At 43.6% G+C, this 19572-nt stretch overlaps 1 protein-coding gene across 2 annotated transcripts in view; it reads right to left on the bottom strand.

Annotated features, from left to right (window-relative positions):
- Positions 1 to 2833: 2833 nt before the first annotated feature.
- MYL2 (myosin light chain 2) overlaps positions 2834 to 19572 on the bottom strand; it is a 30132-nt gene continuing 13393 nt past the window's right edge. The window contains exons 3-8 of one of the 2 annotated variants that reach the window (XM_088449086.1): positions 17922 to 17997; positions 15365 to 15469; positions 13743 to 13821; positions 13619 to 13667; positions 3747 to 3779; positions 2834 to 2993 (exon numbers count right to left, since the gene is read on the bottom strand). In XM_088449086.1, the coding sequence (XP_088305212.1) occupies positions 2892 to 2993; positions 3747 to 3779; positions 13619 to 13667; positions 13743 to 13821; positions 15365 to 15469; positions 17922 to 17997 (444 nt within the window). In that variant the 3' untranslated portion in view covers positions 2834 to 2891. The remainder of the gene's footprint in view (positions 2994 to 3746; positions 3780 to 13618; positions 13668 to 13742; positions 13822 to 15364; positions 15470 to 17921; positions 17998 to 19572) is intronic. The other variant, XM_088449087.1, reaches the window with a different exon arrangement.

The following is a 19572-nucleotide window of genomic DNA, read 5'->3' as shown; positions in this document are numbered from 1 at the left end:
AGGTGGGTACGTAAACTACACTCAGGCTGTGATGGTAAAGCACTGGTGAAAGGGATAGTATACTGCACACAGGCGGCGGTGGTAACGCACTGGTGGAATGGAGGTATACTGCACACAGGCGAGGTGGTAACGCACTGCTGAGATGAATGATATAGCTGCACACAGGCTGAGGTGGTAAAGCACTGGTGAGATGAATGATATAGCTGTACACAGGCTGAGATGGTGAAGCACTGGTGAGGTGAATGATATAGCTGTACACAGGCTGAAATGGTAAAGCACTGATGAGATGAATGATATAGCTGCACACAGGCTGAGGTGGTAAAGCACTGATGAGATGAATGATATAGCTGTACACAGGCTGAAATGGTAAAGCACTGGTGAGATGAATGATATAGCTGTACACAGGCTGAAATGGTAAAGCACTGATGAGATGAATGATATAGCTGCACACAGGCTGAGGTGGTAAAGCACTGGTGAGATGAATGATATAGCTGTACACAGGCTGAGATGGTAAAGCACTGATGAGATGAATGGTATAGCTGCACACAGGCTGAGGTGGTAAAGCACTGGTGAGATGAATGATATAGCTGTACACAGGCTGAGATGGTAAAGCACTGATGAGATGAATGGTATAGCTGCACACAGGCTGAGATGGTAAAGCACTGATGAGATGGACGATATAGCTGCACACAGGCTGAGGTGGTAAAGCACTGGTAAGATGGATGATATAGCTGCACACAGGAATAGATCACTGGAAGCAAGGGAACCTGGAACGAGAGACCACTAGTAACACTAGCAACGACAATGGTTGTTCAGGCAACTACCTGATACACAGGAGCCGGATATATACCCCTGGAAGCCCACTGATAGGTCCACAGCGTCAGCTGACCGGCCAGACTGTCAGGGAAGGAAGGATAGTCAGAGAAGGAAGTGTCACGGCGGCGCCCATGACAGGAACTCTGATCCCCGCGCACCAGGCCGCCCGAGACACCAGCATCAGGGAGAATGCTCAGCACCTCCCACGTCGCCGCACCAGCCGCCCGACTGCCCGGGAAGTCAGAGGAAGCCGGCGGGATGGTAAGGGACGGCCGATCCCCGGCTGAACTCTGACAGGTTTATGTTTTTCTTGTATACGTCTTGGCCAAAGAATAGGATCAAGATCCACACATATTTTCTAGCAGGTATAGAAATAAGATTTATTTATTATCATACTGTTAGGGTTTGCGGTTAGCAAATCATCTTGGTGGCAGTTCCCAGTCATAGTTGTTACTGGGATACTGCATCATGTCCTGTCTTTGTTCTGGCTTTTTGCAGGTAGCTGGAAATTCTGTCTTGTCTGTGTTTAGATCTATGTGTTTTGTATTATGTGCTCCATTAATTACTAGCTGTCTCTCTGCAGAGAAGGTACACGCATACCTTTGGTTAGGAATTACTCTCCAGGAATGGTCACTGATTGGATCCTGCATCTCATAGTATACAACCAGCCCTGCTCTCATTGACGGTTATACTGTCTGACAACCAATGTATGCATGTCTCTCTGAAGTCTGAACTTTTGCCGGTCTCCCCAAGTTCCACAGTTCCAGTATCCTGCACCTATCTGTTTAGTATTAGCCTGTGGAATATACCCTGCTGCTGCCTGTGGCACTTTCATTCCAGAGTCCAGCCAAGCCGTGTCAGTATGCTTCCTGCCTGCCAGAGTTCACCTGTCTGCCATATTGCTCCAGACACACCTCAGCCTGCATCTCATCTCGGCTGTCATAGCCGCCCCACGGCCCACAAGGCCGCATCATAGCCTGCATCTGATCTCGGCTGTCATAGTCGCACCACGGCCCGCAAGGCCGCATCATAGCCTGCATCTCCTCTTGGCTGTCATAGCCGCACCACGGCCCGCAAGGCCGCATCATAGCCTGCATCTCATCTCGGCTGTCATAGCCGCACCACGGCCCGCAAGGCCGCATCATAGCCTGCATCTCATCTCGGCTGTCAAAGCCGCATCTCAGCCCGCAGGCTGCTTCCTAGCCAAGTATTACCCGGCTCTCAAAGCCGCATCTCAGCCCAAAGGCTGCAACTCAGCAAAATGTCACCCGGCTCTCAAAGCCGCATCCCGGCTGTCTAAACTGCCCCACGGCCTCAAGGTCATCTAGTACCTTGTGTCTATTTTGTTGTGTCCACCTAGTTCTTGTCTGTTTTTTGTCAGTCTTGTCATAGTCTATTCTTGTCCAGTGCAGTCCAGGCTTGTCTGTAATCCTGCTACATATCAGTCCAGGTTGCTCCTGCCCTGCAGCAATTATTATTGTAGTGCCACTCATTGCTTGACTACCCAGCTGCATCACTGTTCCTGGACATTCCTGAGACCCATTATCTGTTGCTGCTGGTGTATCCTGTCCATTACGCCTGTTTTAATACCATTACGTGCAGCCTCACTCCAGTTAGCCAGTTGTGGAAGGACTGCCACATCACCATCCTGCCTTGTCCTAGTCAGCAGTCCTGCGGTTTCTCGTGGGTTGTGTAAGCCTCTACTGCTGGAGGCGTAAATCCAGGCGGGCACCTAAGTATCGGTGTGTAAATAATTCACTAAGGGAACAGCAGGTGGCTGTTATTGGTGGAAGTTCCTCTCCCTGGCTCTAGAGTTCTTACACAACCGTGCGTGAACTATAGCACATACATTACATAGCTGTGCACAGACTGGGTTTATGAGTCAGGAATTCAATAACATAATTCTAGGATATTGCTTAAGAAAAAAAGGTGTAGGAGTAAAAGGTAAAACACCAAACAATATGGAATTTTATGATGATCCTTTGTCATAAAGGTTAATTTAAATAATACAAAGAAATGAGGCAAAAATAACTTTAATCTGATAAAAACATCAGGATGCACAGCAAAAGTCAAGGTCACTCCTCCTTCTCTTCACCATGTGTGATGATGTGTACAAGGTTTTTGTAGTTCAAATTTCCCATAACATCAGGTGGGAATGCTGTGAACATCTGGTCAACCTACGGTAGATAAAGGGAAAAGGCACTGAAATGTCACACTACTACAAAACCAAGCACAAGCATAGCTAACTGTTTTATTAGGACAGTTGCTTGTACTTTTAGTTTTCTTAACTTTTTTTAGTACTATTTGAGTGCTATTATAGTTAAAGGCGTTTTCTGCTGTAAATATATACTTTAGTAAATTCCCTTCCTTCCCAATAACAGTACTTTGTTATGGGCGCCTACCCTAGGACCTCCACCGTTCGGTCTGTTTATTGGGGTTCTGGCACTGCCGTATAGCTGGGATCTCTGCCTATCACTTGTTGTGCTGGTGAGCTATCTTTGTATTAGGAGAGATCCAATGCAGCATCAATAGTTGAAAGTCTAGAACTGCAGTGTTGGATCATTCCTGCTATGGAACACTGAGGGTGATCCTGGCTATATGTGCACGATGAGACCCGGGAAATAGATCGAATGGTGGCAATGCCTGGGAGGGACTATTGCCTATTATTTTTGGGAAGGGAGATTTCGTATCAGCGTTATAGAAACTCAAAACCCATTTCAGGGCCTGATTTTGAGTCACACGCACTAAAGACGTTGGACGCAGTGGAGCGATGTTTTCTATTGCACATTCACAGTGTCTGAAATTTATTACAAATTTATTGGGTGTTCCTGGGCTGTGACGGGCGGGTGCCTATTCAGACTCACTGAGATGCTGCATCTAATGGGAGTGTTGCTGAAAGTGGTTACGTACAAATACACTTCATCACTCACATTGGAGACCATACTCGCTTGGAGAATCTGCACCTAAGCAGCAAGAAAGAAGAAAGTATTCCTATTTGGGGCACACACGGACCTAAATTAATGTTATAATATACCCTTAATTTAGGATCTTATAATAAAATATAACTTTTATTGATCTATTAAAAAGTTCAGCGAAATATAAAGAAAACAACAATACAACATAATATATGAAATATAATTAAAATAAATATGATGCTACCTAGATTGGGGATGAATTCAATTGCAATATAGTTCTCACATAACAATATAAGCTAGTGTTCTGCCGCTCATTATATAGTTTTATCCTGTAGAGGGTCCTCCTATCAGAATTTTACAGGCGACAATCATTATTATGACCACTATATTCATAAATCTTATGCTCATACATAAATGTCAATATAGTGGTTTGTCTTGTCTGATAACTGAAGAGAACTGTATTGAGATCACCTAGGATACTGTGACCTTTGTTGGTGTGGAAATAATGTTTATTCACAAGAATTAGACCGCTCTTAAGTTGTATAGGATGATATCCAGCTCTTATAAATTATCTATATCTCCTGATGATCAACCAGGAAACTGGGTGTTCTAATACTGCAACTATTTATCAGAACCTAAAACAGAGTCTTATTATATGGTAGTTATATGTCTCTCATATCTTTTCAAACTACATGGAAAAATGTATAGTATCCATGTGTTGTTTGAGTAACACCATAAATATAAACTCCTCTATTATTCTGTCAAATCGGCAATATTTAATAAAAGAGAAGTAACTCTGTATATTGGGCTCTTATCATCATAGCAGTGGAATTCTGCCTTGATCAAAACTCCTATTGTTAAGCGGTAACATTTATAATAATTGTAACATATTTCACACACACTTAGACAGCATTGTGAATGTAACGATCACAATGACAGTCTAGCATTCATACACCATTCATCAGTCATAGCAAACAATTATTGCAGTGGTGTAATGTCACAGTAAGCCAATGTAGGTGTTATAACATTTGGCACCAATCTCAGGCAATCATAATAAATATACACGCTGACAGCGTGTCTCTTTTAGCGGCAAGTGCCGCGTGTCTTCCGACGCGCATTTCGCTTAGTCAGCTTTCTCATAGGATCACTATTTTAATTATATTTCATATATTATGTTGTATTTTTGTTTTCTTTATATTTCGCTGAACTTTTCAATAGATCAATAAAAGTTATATTTTATTATAAGATCCTAAATTAAGGGTATATTATAATATTAATTTAGGTCCGTGTGTGCCCCAAATAGGAATACTTTCTTCTTTCTTGCTGCTTTCACATACTTTTATTCCTGGGTGCACCCCCTACCATATTTATTATACAATATTTATTTATATAATAGGGAAGGACCATTGAGAATTGTGAATCTGTGCGGGTGTTCTTGTTGTGTGCTATTAGAATCTGCACCTAGCAAGGGCTGGTGCAAGTTCTGATCGTGGTGACTAAGGATGCACCAAGCGGTATTTGAGTGTCTAAAGATGCTCAAAGTGGCCGTCTCAGTTCTTGCACATTCGGACCTATGATTGTGCACCAGGAAGGGGCTTTGTAGTGTAAACAAAAAGTCTGTAACTGATTTCATGGAACATTGATATTTGGCATTACTCACTCTCTACATTTGCTATGCTCTGTCATCTGCTATCTCAGACTGATTTTCATATATAAATCCTGTAGAAGTCCCCTTTGTAGTGACAAACACTGTAGGAGCATGACTATGGGGTATATTTATGAAAGTGAGAGTTTTTAGAAGTGGAGATGTTGCCCATAGCAACCAATCAGATTTTAGCTATTATCTTCTAGAAGGTGCTAGATAAATGTTAAGTAGAATCTGATTGGTTGTCATGGGCAACATCTCCATTTCTAAAAACCTGCAATTTAGTAAACATACCCCTAAATGTGTGAACTCTCCACTGTAACTCTATCCTGACACTGTCACCTGTATCCAAACTGTTTATAGCTGATAATGAGGGGTGTGGATTGAAAGATCTACAGTAAAAAGGTAGACAATGTCTAGATAGACACCAGATGTTAGACATGCAATAGGTCGACAGTGACAAAAGGTCGACACACTAAAGGTCGACATGTAAGAAGGTCAACAGGTACAAATGGTTGACAGGGTCAAAAGGCCGTCGTGCAGATGGTCAACATGAAAATGGTCGACACATGGTGGTGGTTGTTTTTTTTTCTAACCCTAATCTTCACCCTAACCCTAGCCCTCCCTTTGGTGCCTAAGCCTAACCATCCCTCCTGGTGCTTGACCCTAACCGTTGGGGTCGGTGCTTGACCCTAACTGTCCCTTCTAGTGCCTAACCATAACCATCCAGTAAGTGCCTAACTCTCCCTTCTGGTGCCTAACCCTAACCGTTGGGGTAAATTGCCTAACCCTAACCGTTGGGGTAAGTGCCTAACCCTAAAAAAAAATCACGTGTCAACCATTTCCATGTCAACCATATGCACGTTGACCATTTGTACTAGTCGAATTTCTTACATGTTGAAGAAAAAGAAAAATACAGATCCCACATTCTGACCAATCAACATTGACCCATTCATTCCTATGGAGAGTATCCAAAAGTGATTTCTCAGTCTCAGCGGGACTCTATAATTGTCAAGTTGTATCATCTGTTATGGGGTTTTTTTTTTGCTCAGTGACACAGATAGCTACATGGACCAAAGAGGACCTATACCTTTGCAATGAGCAATAAATTGGTAAATGAGGGTGACTTTTTTTTTCACTAAAGGGCTTTGTAATTCTGTGTGTGTGTACTGTGTCTATTTTAATATTTTTTTTACAGGTGCCAGTGGGCCTTTGATGCCCAGGCATTCAGACACTTATGGATGTCTGGCAGCCTTGCTGGACCAGTAGTCCACCTGTAAAGAACAATATTATTTTAATTATATATATATATATATATATATATATATATATATATATATATATACTCATTACATCTATACCATGAGCCGTAACGAGGTGTGTACGACCGGTGCCACCACAGAAAGCATGGCTCTGTGTGCAGCACGATCGCCGCCTCACAGCCCTTGCTTCTAGCTAGCAGGAAGCCTGGAATGGCACCCTACCCTACAGCCAGGATCACTACTGCAATGCCACTGAAGTGTCCTTTAGATGCTCCAGACGGGCACCCTGCAGTCTGTGCGGCAAATCAGAGTGTCCTCAGGACGGTCTGTTCGATGCTGTAATGCCCCAATGCTGCCAGACCCATTCCCTCTGTGCAATGTAATGTCGTCATGTGCGCAATGTCATTATGTCAGGCGCTTGGGGGCGGGCCGGTACAGCCCTTTTATGGCGTTGTCCATACCCACTGCATCTAGGTTGGAGGAAGGGGGCATTTTTTTTGGGGGGGGTCCCCACTTTCCTAGGGTTTCTAGACTTGGGCTGGTTAGCCTAGGGCTGGTGGACATTATTGTGGAGGACTCCACGCTGAATGTTGCCCTGCTATAGTATCACCAAACCCAGTGCCAAATTAATGTCCACATGGGCCTGGAGCTGAAATTTATGAAGGGCCTATTGTTGTGACTAGCAATGGGGGGAGGGGCAGTGCTTGTGGGCAGTATCCTAACATGGCGGCACTACACCTTGTGCTCACCCTGCCCCCTACACCCATGCAGAGCTGTAACTAGACTTTTTGGTGCCCTGTGCCAGAGAGAGCATTGGCGCCCCCCCCCCCCCATTTTTTAAATAGGGACATAAGATAATGCACCTGAAAAAGGGCCATGGCTTAATGGGGAAGGGCCAGGGAAGAGATGGAAAAGATATGGGAGGCCAGGAGATGCTGGGGATAAAAGAAGAGGAAGCTACAAGTGAGAATGATAATAAACAGGAAAATTGACAGGCCCAAACAGCACCCCTGCCCTGGGGTGCCCTGTGTCATGGCACTGGTTGCACTACCCTAGTTACAGCCTTGCACCCATGACATCATTACATCATGCCTATGGGGCGGAATTGCCTGCACCGCCGCCAGCTCCAGCTGAGGCAGCTCTGTAGTAGCGCTAGTGGCTGCAGGGTGCAGTTCCAAGCACCCTGCAAGCCACATACAGCTCCCGTTACATTAAGGTGCCAGTGTTTTTGCTGTATTTATTCTGTGGTTCTGAGGTATCTATACTTTTCAATGGAACATTGCTGACCGCACTACACTGCCTCTCCCATCACAGAGCATTGCAGTGACCAACATATATTGCAGGGAGCATCATAGTGACCAACAAATATTGCAGAGAGCATCACAGTGACTGACATATCATACAGAGAGCATTGCAGTGACTGACATATTGCAGAGAGCATTGCAGTGACTGACATATCATACAGAGAGCATCACAGTGACTGACATATCATACAGAGAGCATCACAGTGACTGACATCATACAGAGTGCATTGCAGTGACTGACATATTGCACAGAGAGCATCACAGTGACTGACATATCATACAGAGAGCATCACAGTGAATGACATCATACAGAGAGCATCACAGTGACTGACATCATACAGAGAGCATTGCAGTGACTGACATATTGCACAGAGAGCATTGCAGTGACTGACATATACAGAGAGCATCACAGTGACTGACATATTATACAGAGAGCATCACAGTGACTAACATATATTGCAGAGAGCATCACAGTGACTGACATATTATACAGAGAGCATCACAGTGACTAACATATATTGCAGAGAGCATCGCAGTGACCAACATATATTGCAGAGAGCATCACCGTGACTGACATATCATACACAAAGCATCGCAGTAACTGACATATCATACAAAGAGCATCCCAGTGAGTGACATATCATACATAGAGCATTGCAGTGACTGACATATTATACAGAGAGCATCGCAACGACTGACATATCAGATAGAAAGCATCACAGTGAATGACATATCATACAGAGAGCATCACAGTGAGTGACATAACATACATAGAGCATTGCAGTGACTGACATATTGCACAGAGAGCATCACAGTGACTAACATATCATACAGAGAGCATCACAGTGACTGACATCATACGGAGACAATTACAGTGAGTGACATAACATACATAGAGCATTGCAGTGACTGACATATTGCACAGAGAGCATCACAGTGACTAACATATCATACAGAGAGCATCACAGTGACTGACATCATACGGAGAGCATCACAGTGAGTGACATATCATACATAGAGCATTGCAGTGACTGACATATTGTACAGAGAGCATCACAGTGACTAACATATATTGCAGAGAGCATCACAGTGACTGACATATCATACATAGAGCATTGCAGTGACTGACATATTGTACAGAGAGCATCGCAGCGACTGACATATCATATAGAGAGCATCACAGTGACTGAAATATCATACATAGAGCATTGCAGTGACTGACATATCATACAGAGAGCATCATAGTGAGTGACATATTATACATAGAGCATTGCAGTGACTGACATATTGTACAGAGAGCATCACAGTGACTAACATATATTGCAGAGAGCATTGCAGTGACTGACATATCATACAGAGAGCATCGCAGTGACTAACATATATTGCAGAGAGCATCGCAGTGACCAACATATATTGCAGAGAGCATCACCGTGACTGACATATCATACACAAAGCATTGCAGTAACAGACATATCATACAAAGAGCATCCCAGTGAGTGACATATCATACATAGAGCATTGCAGTGACTGACATATTGTACAGAGAGCATCGCAGTGACTACCATATATTGCAGAGAGCATCACAGTGACTGACATGGATGCGGTCAGAATGTAGATGCTGGAATTCCAACAGTTGTCAGACAGACATACTGGCGCCGGCATCCCAATCGCCGGAATCCCGAAGGTAAGTACTGGGGTTAGGGGAAGGGTTGGGGTATGGGGTTAGGGTTAGGCACTAGGGGGAGGGTTAGGGTTATGCTGCGGGGGGAGGTTAGGTTTAGGCACTGGGGAGGGACGGTTAGCAGTAGGGTTAGGGGTTTGGTTAGGGTTACTTACCTGGGGCATTGGCATTCTAACTGGTCGGGATGCCGGCATCGGGATTCTGACCACCAGGATCCCGAGCACCGGCATCCCATACCCAACCTAACTGACATATCATACAGAGAGCATCGCAGTGACCAATATATATTGCAGAGAACACCGCAGCGACTGACATATACAGAGAGCATCATAGCGACTGACATACAGAGAGCATCGCAGCGACTGACATATCATACAGAGAGCATCGCAGCAACTGACATATCATACAGAGAGCATCGCAGCAGCTGACATATCATACAGAGAGCATTGCAGCGGCTGACATATCATACAGGGAGCATCTCAGCGACTGACATATCATACAGGGAGCATCGCAACGCCTGACATATCATACAGGGAGCATCTGAGCGACTGACATATTGTACAGGGAGCATCGCAGCGACTGACATATCGTACAGGGAGCATCGCAGCAACTAACATATACACGGAGCATCACAGCGACTGACATGTCATACAGAGAGCATCACAGCGACTGACATATCATACAGAGAGCATTGCAGCGGCTGACATATCATACAGGGAGCATCTCAGCGACTCACATATCATACAGGGAGCATCTGAGCGACTGACATATTGTACAGGGAGCATCGCAGCGACTAACATATACACGGAGCATCGCAGCGACTGACATGTCATACAGAGAGCATCACAGCGACTGACATATCATACAGAGAGCATTGCAGCGGCTGGCATATCATACAGAGAGCATTGCAGCGGCTGACATATCATACAGGGAGCATCTCAGCGACTGACATATCATACAGGGAGCATCGCAACGCCTGACATATCATACAGGGAGCATCTGAGCGACTGACATATCGTACAGGGAGCATCGCAGCGACTGACATATCGTACAGGGAGCATCGCAGCGACTAACATATACACGGAGCATCGCAGCGACTGAAATGTCATACAGAGAGCATCACAGCGACTGACATGTCATACAGAGAGCATCACAGCGACTGACATATCGTACAGGGAGCATCGCAGCGACTGACATATCGTACACGTAGCATCGCAGCAACTAACATATACAAGGAGCATCGCAGCGACTGACATGTCATACAGAGAGCATCACAGCGACTGACATATCATACAGAGAGCATGGGAGTGACTGACATCATACAGAGAGCATGGCTGTGACTGTACAATTCTGAAATATAATGGAGGACCTATAAACTGATATGTACTGTACAGTACAGGGGGCATAATGAGCAATAAAATACCTGGGCTGCTCTATACAGTACAAGAAACAAAGGTTGGACACAATGCTGCACTATAGGCGCCCTTTACAGTACAATTGAGTCTCCTATATCGAAAATGCTTGGGACCAGAAGTATTTGGGATATTGAATTTTTCTGGATTTTGGAATATTTGCATACCATAATCAGATATCTTGGGAATGGGACCCAAATCTAAACACAGAATGCATTTATGTTTCATATACACCTTATACAAACAGCCTGTAAGTAATTTTATACAATATTTATAAGAATTGTGTTCCTTAAACAAAGATTGTGTACATTGAACCATCAAAAAGCAAAGGTGTCACTTTATCAAGTTCAAATTCAGTATTTTGGGATATTCTGTATTTTCGGAATATTTGGATATGGGTGACAGTATTGGGAAGTATATATATACTGTATCTCTCCCTCTCTATCAACTCACAGTTAGAAGGTGGTTGGATGTGCTGCCTGGAGGGTGAGTGGGCGGGGCATCAGATGACCAGAGCTTTCATTCAACTCGTTGGACACAGCTGTGGATGGACCAGGGGGCAGAGTCAAAGTTTAGAGCGGATGGGGGTGGAGCTTTGGACTGTATGAAGGTGAAGCTTTGGACGGCCCCCAAAGGGGAGGTGTAGGGAGGATGAGTAACGGAGCTTCAGATCTGTCAACCGGCAGGTGAATGGGCAGGGCATTGGAATGCTGTTGGAAGTAACAGGAGAATAGTTATTTCTCCGGTCTGCACTGCACTGACTGTATCCTGTGGGCTCATTTTAATGAAATGGCCTGGAGCTGCAGCTCCACCTGCCCCATTGTTAATCTGGCCCTGCCAACCCTGGCTTTTTCATTCTATGCTGGCTAGTGGAAAATACAGGTGACCCAATGCCATTTTCCCCCCATATTTTTCACTACCAGCCAGTGCTATGTGTCGGCCCCACCTCCTGAGAACATGACATCATGATGGTGAGGGACTGCCAGTACCAGGAAGTGCAACACTGCCCCGAGCGTCCTCAGGACAATCCAAGCGGTTGTACTTATAGGCGTGGTGTATGGCATGCTCAGAGCGTCCAAAGGATGCTCCGGGCAGCACTGCCGCAGTGACACTGGCTGCAGGTGCCGTTCCAGGGTGCCATTGCTAGCTAGAAGCAAGGACCATGGAGCAGCAATGCTGCCATCCACAGAGCCCTAGGATCTGTGGGGCAGCACCAGTTGCACGCCCCTAGTTATAGCCCTGTAACCAGCCTAGGCTTGTTAACAATTTGTAGGGGATCCCTACGCTTATTCCCCCTCTTTTTAATATGTTTTATATAATACAAGTATGGTTTTGCAGCAGGTTTGAGCTTAGTAACTCTGCAGGATGCATTCCTGTCGGTAACCTGCCTCTTAGTTAATTTACTCCCTGGTGTTTTTATGGTGGAGTCTCATCTTGAAGTGCTTCAATGTACTTTCTATTAATTTTAAATAATTTGACTCTTGCCCCTTGTTTTGTGAACTGATGTGCACTGTAAAGTCTCTCTCTCTCTCTCCCTCTCTCACTAAAGATGATTAGCAGTAACAATTAACTTATTACTAAGCCGAACCAGTCTCTGCGGAAAAACACATGGCTAAAAAAAGGTTAAAAAGCAGCTTACATTTATTTAAAATAAAATGTCAGCAACTAACTGGAGTGCCGGGCCCGCACACTGGCAGAACAGGGGGGAGGACCCACCCACTCCTACCGCCGCTGCATAGCTCGCACTACCCCCTTGAGTGAAAGGGGGGAGCCCGCTGCTATCGCCCGCTTGCTCTATCCCGGCCTGCACTGCCCAGTCCTTATTAAGTAAAAGGAGGAGGACCCGTTCAGGCCGCTCCAACCTGCACGCCTCGCTGACGCCCACCCACCCCCTTGTTCAATAAAGTTTATTTTGGAGTCAGCGCACGTGACGTCATGACATCACACTGCTAGAAAGGACAGGTCAGAGGAGCCGCAGCGCGTGAGGAGCAGTGTCTGCCGTCTGCCAGACCAGGAGGAGAAGAAGAAGTCAGAAGGAAGGAGCCTTCTTCAAGGAGATAAGGTAAATCATGAGTCATGAGACTTAATAAACCAGGGAAAAGGAAAGTGGGAAATAGACCTGGGCAGGGTTTATAATTTTTGGGCAAATTTTTTTTTGTAGAAAAAGGTAGTGGAGGAAGGGGCAGGGGTTTTCTATTGCCTATTTTGTCAGTCCCAGGCCCCACAATTTCTGATTGCAGCCCTGAGCATATATATAGCAACTAATAAACAAATATCTATTTTAGTCACCTGTGACATCCAATCAGGCACTTGTTTAATCAGTCAGACTGTGTATGCATAAATTGATTATGAATTGATTCTTTGCTCCATAATTGCAGTTCCATAAAACAGATCGGTATATGGAAATGTCTGCTGCATCCCAGCATATTGTAAAGCTTATTGAGTAATTTTCCACTTTTTGATAACTCTCCTTCATTAAATCAACCAAATTTAGATGCATTTCACTAACACACTGATCTGTGATAACACAGATAATGTTTGTTCTGTCATTCTTAAGTAGAGTAGATGAGTTGCAAATTGTACCTCTTCATTTGAGAACCTCTCAGCCTGAGTCATAAGCATTTCTCTGATACTAGAAATAAAACATAAAATTAGAACAGCTCAAAACAGGAACCAGCACAGCATCTTCTCAGATATGACTACTTACTAATCTGATTTTAGGAGACCACTGCCTTCCGGATCAAATACTTTGAAAGCATTGAGAATTGTTTCTTCTGGATCAGCTCCTAACACATTAAAACAATATATATTGTAACTTGTCTCAGACCCTTCCACATGCCCCTAATATGGGACCAGTCCTCCCACATGAACTTTACATGCCATCACACATTCTACATGCCAACTGACTCCTCTACATGGAGTCAGATGGCATGTCTACATAGATGGAGTCTACATGCCCCTTATATGCCATCAGACATCTCTCCATGCCTCATATATGCAATCAGATCACTCAACATGCCCTTTACATCCAATCACACTCCTCCACATGTCATCAGACTACCCTACATGCCCCTTATATGCCATCAGACACCTATCCATGCCTCATATGACATCAGGTCACGCAACATGCCCTTTACATGCAATCACACTACTCCACATGCCTGTTCTATGCCAACAGAGTCATCTACATGCCCCTTATATGCCATCAGACCCCCCTACATGTCCCTTATATACCATCAGACCCCAACATATATAAAATCAGATGTCCTCCCTTATGCCCTTTATATGCCACCAGAACCCTCCACATGCCTCTTATGCAGGATGCCATTAGATTCCTCCACATACCCTGTATATGCCATCAGTCATCTCCATATACCTCTTTTATGCCATCAAACTCCCCCACATGCCCCTAATATGCAATCAGATCCCTCCACATGCCCCTTATATGCCATCAAACTTATCCATGTGCCACTTATGACATCAGACCTCTCCTCGTGCACCTTATATGCCATAATACTCTTTCACATGCACCTTATATACCATGACAATACTTCTCCAAATTCCCATAAATATGACATCAGATCCTTCTAGATGTCCCTTATAAGCCATCAGACCCCTACAGATGTCCTTTAAGTTATGAGACTATTCCACATGTCACTTAAAATTTATTTTTATGCTCTTCAGAATTTCCACTCATTTACCTTTGAGTTGTAACCCATGAAGGGAGGTGAGACACACATTCCTCCTCCGGCCCTCACTAGAGTGCACTGACTCTGACTAGGGTAGGCCTTTGACCATTGATGGTTAGCAACCATCAATGGCTCACTGATGATGCTCAATGTTTTTTTACATCAATGGGGAGGTCTGATGGCAGAGGTTTGATGTCAGAAGTTTGTGCACTTTTGGAAGTGATCTGCGCATGCGTCACTACAAACCACTGATGGTTAAAACATCAATGGTATAGCAAAGATGGTTAGAAACCATTGATGGCAGAATCTTTGACGGTCAACCCCAATTGTGACTTCCCCACGTTATGCAGAGTAGTTTGTCAGGTAACCCACCCACAGGTCCTCTCCCAGCCATCCATGCAATGGCACCACCCTGCTTTTGCTACCAGCCAGGAGCCAGCTAGATGCCGTGCTGTTTAAAAGGGTCTGGCACACGTGGCAGGGGATGCCAGCACTTGCACTAGGCCATGATCCCGATCCAGCATAGCCATGCTTCAGATCATAACATGTCTGATCTCTACCCGTAACACTGCCCCTGTCTGGATATGCCTTGCCACTTTGCTGTAAAATCAGGACTGATGAAAAATATTGTAGTTCCCACCCTTTAGCTTCTCCCCAAACATTGTTAAGAACACAGTGAAGTTGATTGGTCCTGGAGCTTCTTTTAACATTTCTTCCAATTCTTCATTTTTCACATTCAGACGACCTATTAATAGAAGAATGTGTACAGCAGATATATACATTGCTTATTTTTAAGATATATAAGTAAGGGATTATAAATCAATGGCATGAATGTACATATAAAAATAAAACATGGGCTATTTTTATCCATTCTTAAGTCAGATGACAGCTGTACACTCCAATCATGACTAGTAAATCCTACATGATTATGTGTATAATGTTACAGTTTTGTGTATGGACATATGAGTATAGCATGTGCAATATTTCACTAATGTAAGCACTGAATAACCATGATGTGATAATAGGGAATTACATTCTACTTTCATCTCTACATATTACTAATACATCACTGGCATCTTGTCTTCTCTCAGGCATTTTGAGACTGTTTAAGTGGTCCTATTATATAATGCTATTATATCATGCTCTCAAATTATGTGTGAAACATGTTCGCGTCTTCAATTGATTTATGCAGTCAATTGAAATATCTGCTACATGCATAATTTATGAAGTGTATTATAAGTAGCAGGATACTGCAGCTAAGTACATGATATATAACTATATATATATATATATATATATATATACTGTGTGTATATATGTATATACAATTATATATATATATATATATATATATATATATATATATCTATCGCAAGGGAGGAAACCATTTTAAAATGTTACAAACATTCTATAGAATAAGATCTGTGACTCGGACACTTAGGGCTCGATCCAATTGGGTGCGATGTGCCGTTGCAACGGCGTTAAAACACCGGCAACGGCCCAGCACATCACACCCTTCGCAGCCCGACTCACCACTGAATTTGCCTGAATTTGCTCGCTGACCTATGGGGCAGCGAGCACTTTCAGGCGAATCCGGGGGCGGCCGTCAGGCACGGCCACTGTCGCAATGACTCGCACACAGGAGTATATCGTACCTAATTGGATCGAGCCCTAAGATGCTGTTACACACACATACATCGGGTTCTACTCCCTCCTTAGTGTTATATAACTGGCATATTTCTGGATATCCAAAAGAGGAAACAGAAGCTGAAATTGTGGCCTTACTGATCCCTAAATTATTATAGCTAATCCATTCACATGGCCATAAAATAAAATGAATCAATCATGACACACAATGATTAATAGTTTTTATTTTCAGACTTGAGAGTTTATTTACTAAGCATCCCTATTAAAAACATTGCCCTTATAAATTTCAGTCTTAAACACGCCAGGAAACAGTGGCATTTGCAAGCTGCCCGCTTAGTAAATAAGCTCCTTGGTATTTCTAAAGCAGATAATAAATTCTGTTTGTGCAATTATATATTGCTAGTATATCATCTTGTAACCTTGCTTACTACAGTGACAGTTTATTGATTTATCTTTACACATCTATCCTTTACACTTCACTATCACCTTTTTTCCCCTTTTCGTGTGATGCCCTGGGGATGGTCCTTGGCTGGAATTTTTTGGGGTGCCTTGCTTCTCGGACGTGAACCCCTTAATGTTAGGGACTCTGGTATAGAGGAGCCTTGACGGTGGCCTAGCGCTTATTCATATATTTGCAAATGTATGTAACCAATACCTCTGAATTTCTATTATTATGTAGGATTCAAGTATTTTTGATTTATCTGCAGTGTGCTGGAGGGCAAATTCCTTTTTTCTGTAGCTTAGTGTAAACCCCGCCCTTTACAAGCACCTGCAGTATGTCATTAAGCTGATTGAGCAACTACCATATTTTTTGCTTGCAGTTTGGAGGCATGAAGGGAGTCAGCATTAGGAGGAGGTGCTGATCCTTATAGTGCCATGTGGAGGTTTTCTGGGGTACCTCCAAGGTAAGTTAGCTCTCAGTTCATACATGTATTGTTATCATGCAGTACACCAATTCGGAATTATATGACCCAGAGTGGGTGCTACTATTATGTAGCAATAATTATTTTGGGGTGAGCGTTTGGGAGTGGGGCCCCGGGTTTGTTCCAGCTGGACCTTTCTCATGGCATCACCACTTAATTCACATACAATATTTTTCACTTCTCTAATCGTTTGTATATTATTTATGTCATTTTAATTCTTTTACATTTCATTAACACTTATTGATTTATCTTTACACATCTATCCTTTACACTTCGCTATCACCTTTTTTCCCCTTTTCGTGTGATGCCCTGGGGATGGTCCTTGGCTGGAATTTTTTGGGGTGCCTTGCTTCTCGGACATGAACCCCTTAATGTTAGGGACGCTGGTATAGAGGAGCCTTGACGTTGGCCCAGCGCTTATTCATATATTTGCAAATGTATGTAACCAATACCTCTGAATTTCTATTATTATGTAGGATTCAAGTATTTTTGATTTATCTGCAGTGTGCTGGAGGGCAAATTCCTTTTTTCTGTAGCTCAGTGTAAACCCCGCCCTTTACAAGCACCTGCAGTATGTCATTAAGCTGATTGAGCAACTACCATATGTTTTGCTTACAGTGACAGTACCTAGAGCGGCAAAGGTGTCTCTGAGGTCTTCTTTGTCAATGAAACCATCTCGATTCTGATCCATAATAGTAAATGCCTTAATTTAGAAGAACAAATAAGAAATGTTAGCATATGTATTTTTGAATAATTTTTTTCCTTCGATTAATGTGTCTTTACATTTAGCTTATCCTTTGCTAAAAAAACAGCTAATGAACATAAATATACAGTAGACTTAAATTTACCCCATATCAGGGTTGCCTACCCTCCCGATTTGGGCAGGAGCCTCCCGATAAACGGGTGCAGCTCCCGCCCCCCCCCGGAAAGGCAAGCCTCCCGCCTGCCGCCGATCCCCATCTCCCCCCCGCCAGTACCTGTTAAACCCCCGCAGCGGGGGGGCGGTGACGCGATTCGCATCATTTTGGCCCCGCCCCCTGCTTCACAATGCCTTTTTTGGCATTGTGTAGCGGGGGCGGGGCCAAAATGACGCTATCGCGTGGCCCCGCCCCCTGTCACACCCGCAAACTGCCCTCAGCCCGCCCAGCCACGCCCCCTGTTCTGCCGATCTGGCTGCTCCCTCCCGGAAGGAGCAGCCAGATAGTCGGCAAGTATGCCCCATATGCAGCTATAGTCATCTAATACAATTTTTATTGATTAACTTATACTATAATCTTTTGCACTTTTGGATGACAAATAATCATACGAATGAAATCTAGATCATCAAGTTTGGATATTTGATTAAACAGTTATTATTAAATTATTTGATTTGTGTGTGTGTATTGTAGTTTGGAAAATCAAGTCCAACAATCGCATTACTGTGTGTACGCTTTTTCAATTCAAACAAGACATTATGGGGAAGGTTTATTTTATTTTTTTCATTCAATATATATTTTTTTAAATGTATACCAATTTATAGGGTTATCAGCAGTGATGCAATATGTGAATATACGATTTAAGAGATATTTTACAGGTATATATGGTATTCGGATATTTTGGTTTCATTTACAATATATAGTATTCTGATTAACGGTCTCTAATGTCCGAGCAGCAGTCTGTTGAGATCACTACAACAATGGGTAGAGGCTTAGGGGTAAATTTACTAAAGTGAGAGTTTTAGAAGTGGAGATGTTGCCCATAGCAACCAATCAGATTCTATCTATTATCTCCTAGAAGGTGCTAGTTAGATGTTAAGTAGAATCTGATTGGTTGCTATGGGCAACATCTCAACTTCTAAAAACTCTCCCTTTAGTAAATATACCCCTTAGGGTAGGATGTATCAGGCATCACATATTGCATGCGAGACATTCCGCCATATATCGCACGCAAAGTGGCATTTATTAATGCCGTATGAATGTACAATTGCAATTAAAAGTGCAAAGGATAGCTATTCCGATAAGCTGTCCTTTGCATTGTTAGGACTTCCAGGTACATGACCCTGGTGTCCTATTGCGCATGTGCTGCAGTCGGCCAACGCATGGGCGAGTTGTGGGGGACACTGGGAGGGATACTATTGGATTCCTCTTCGGGATTTATGCTAAAGGAGACCATAGACTTCTGTAGGCAACACAATCTATAGGTGGCATTGCCTATTGGGTACAAGCTCCTTAATGTTTTGCTTTCTGGAGCTTGATACATATGGGAAATGCAGTCAATCCTCCAAAAAGGATTGTTTTCA

Source organism: Taudactylus pleione, unplaced genomic scaffold (assembly GCF_031769625.1).
Source record: "Taudactylus pleione unplaced genomic scaffold, aTauple2 ptg000479l, whole genome shotgun sequence".
In the NCBI taxonomy this organism is placed as follows: Eukaryota; Metazoa; Chordata; class Amphibia; order Anura; family Myobatrachidae; genus Taudactylus; species Taudactylus pleione.
This window is presented reverse-complemented; position numbering and strand designations above follow the sequence as displayed.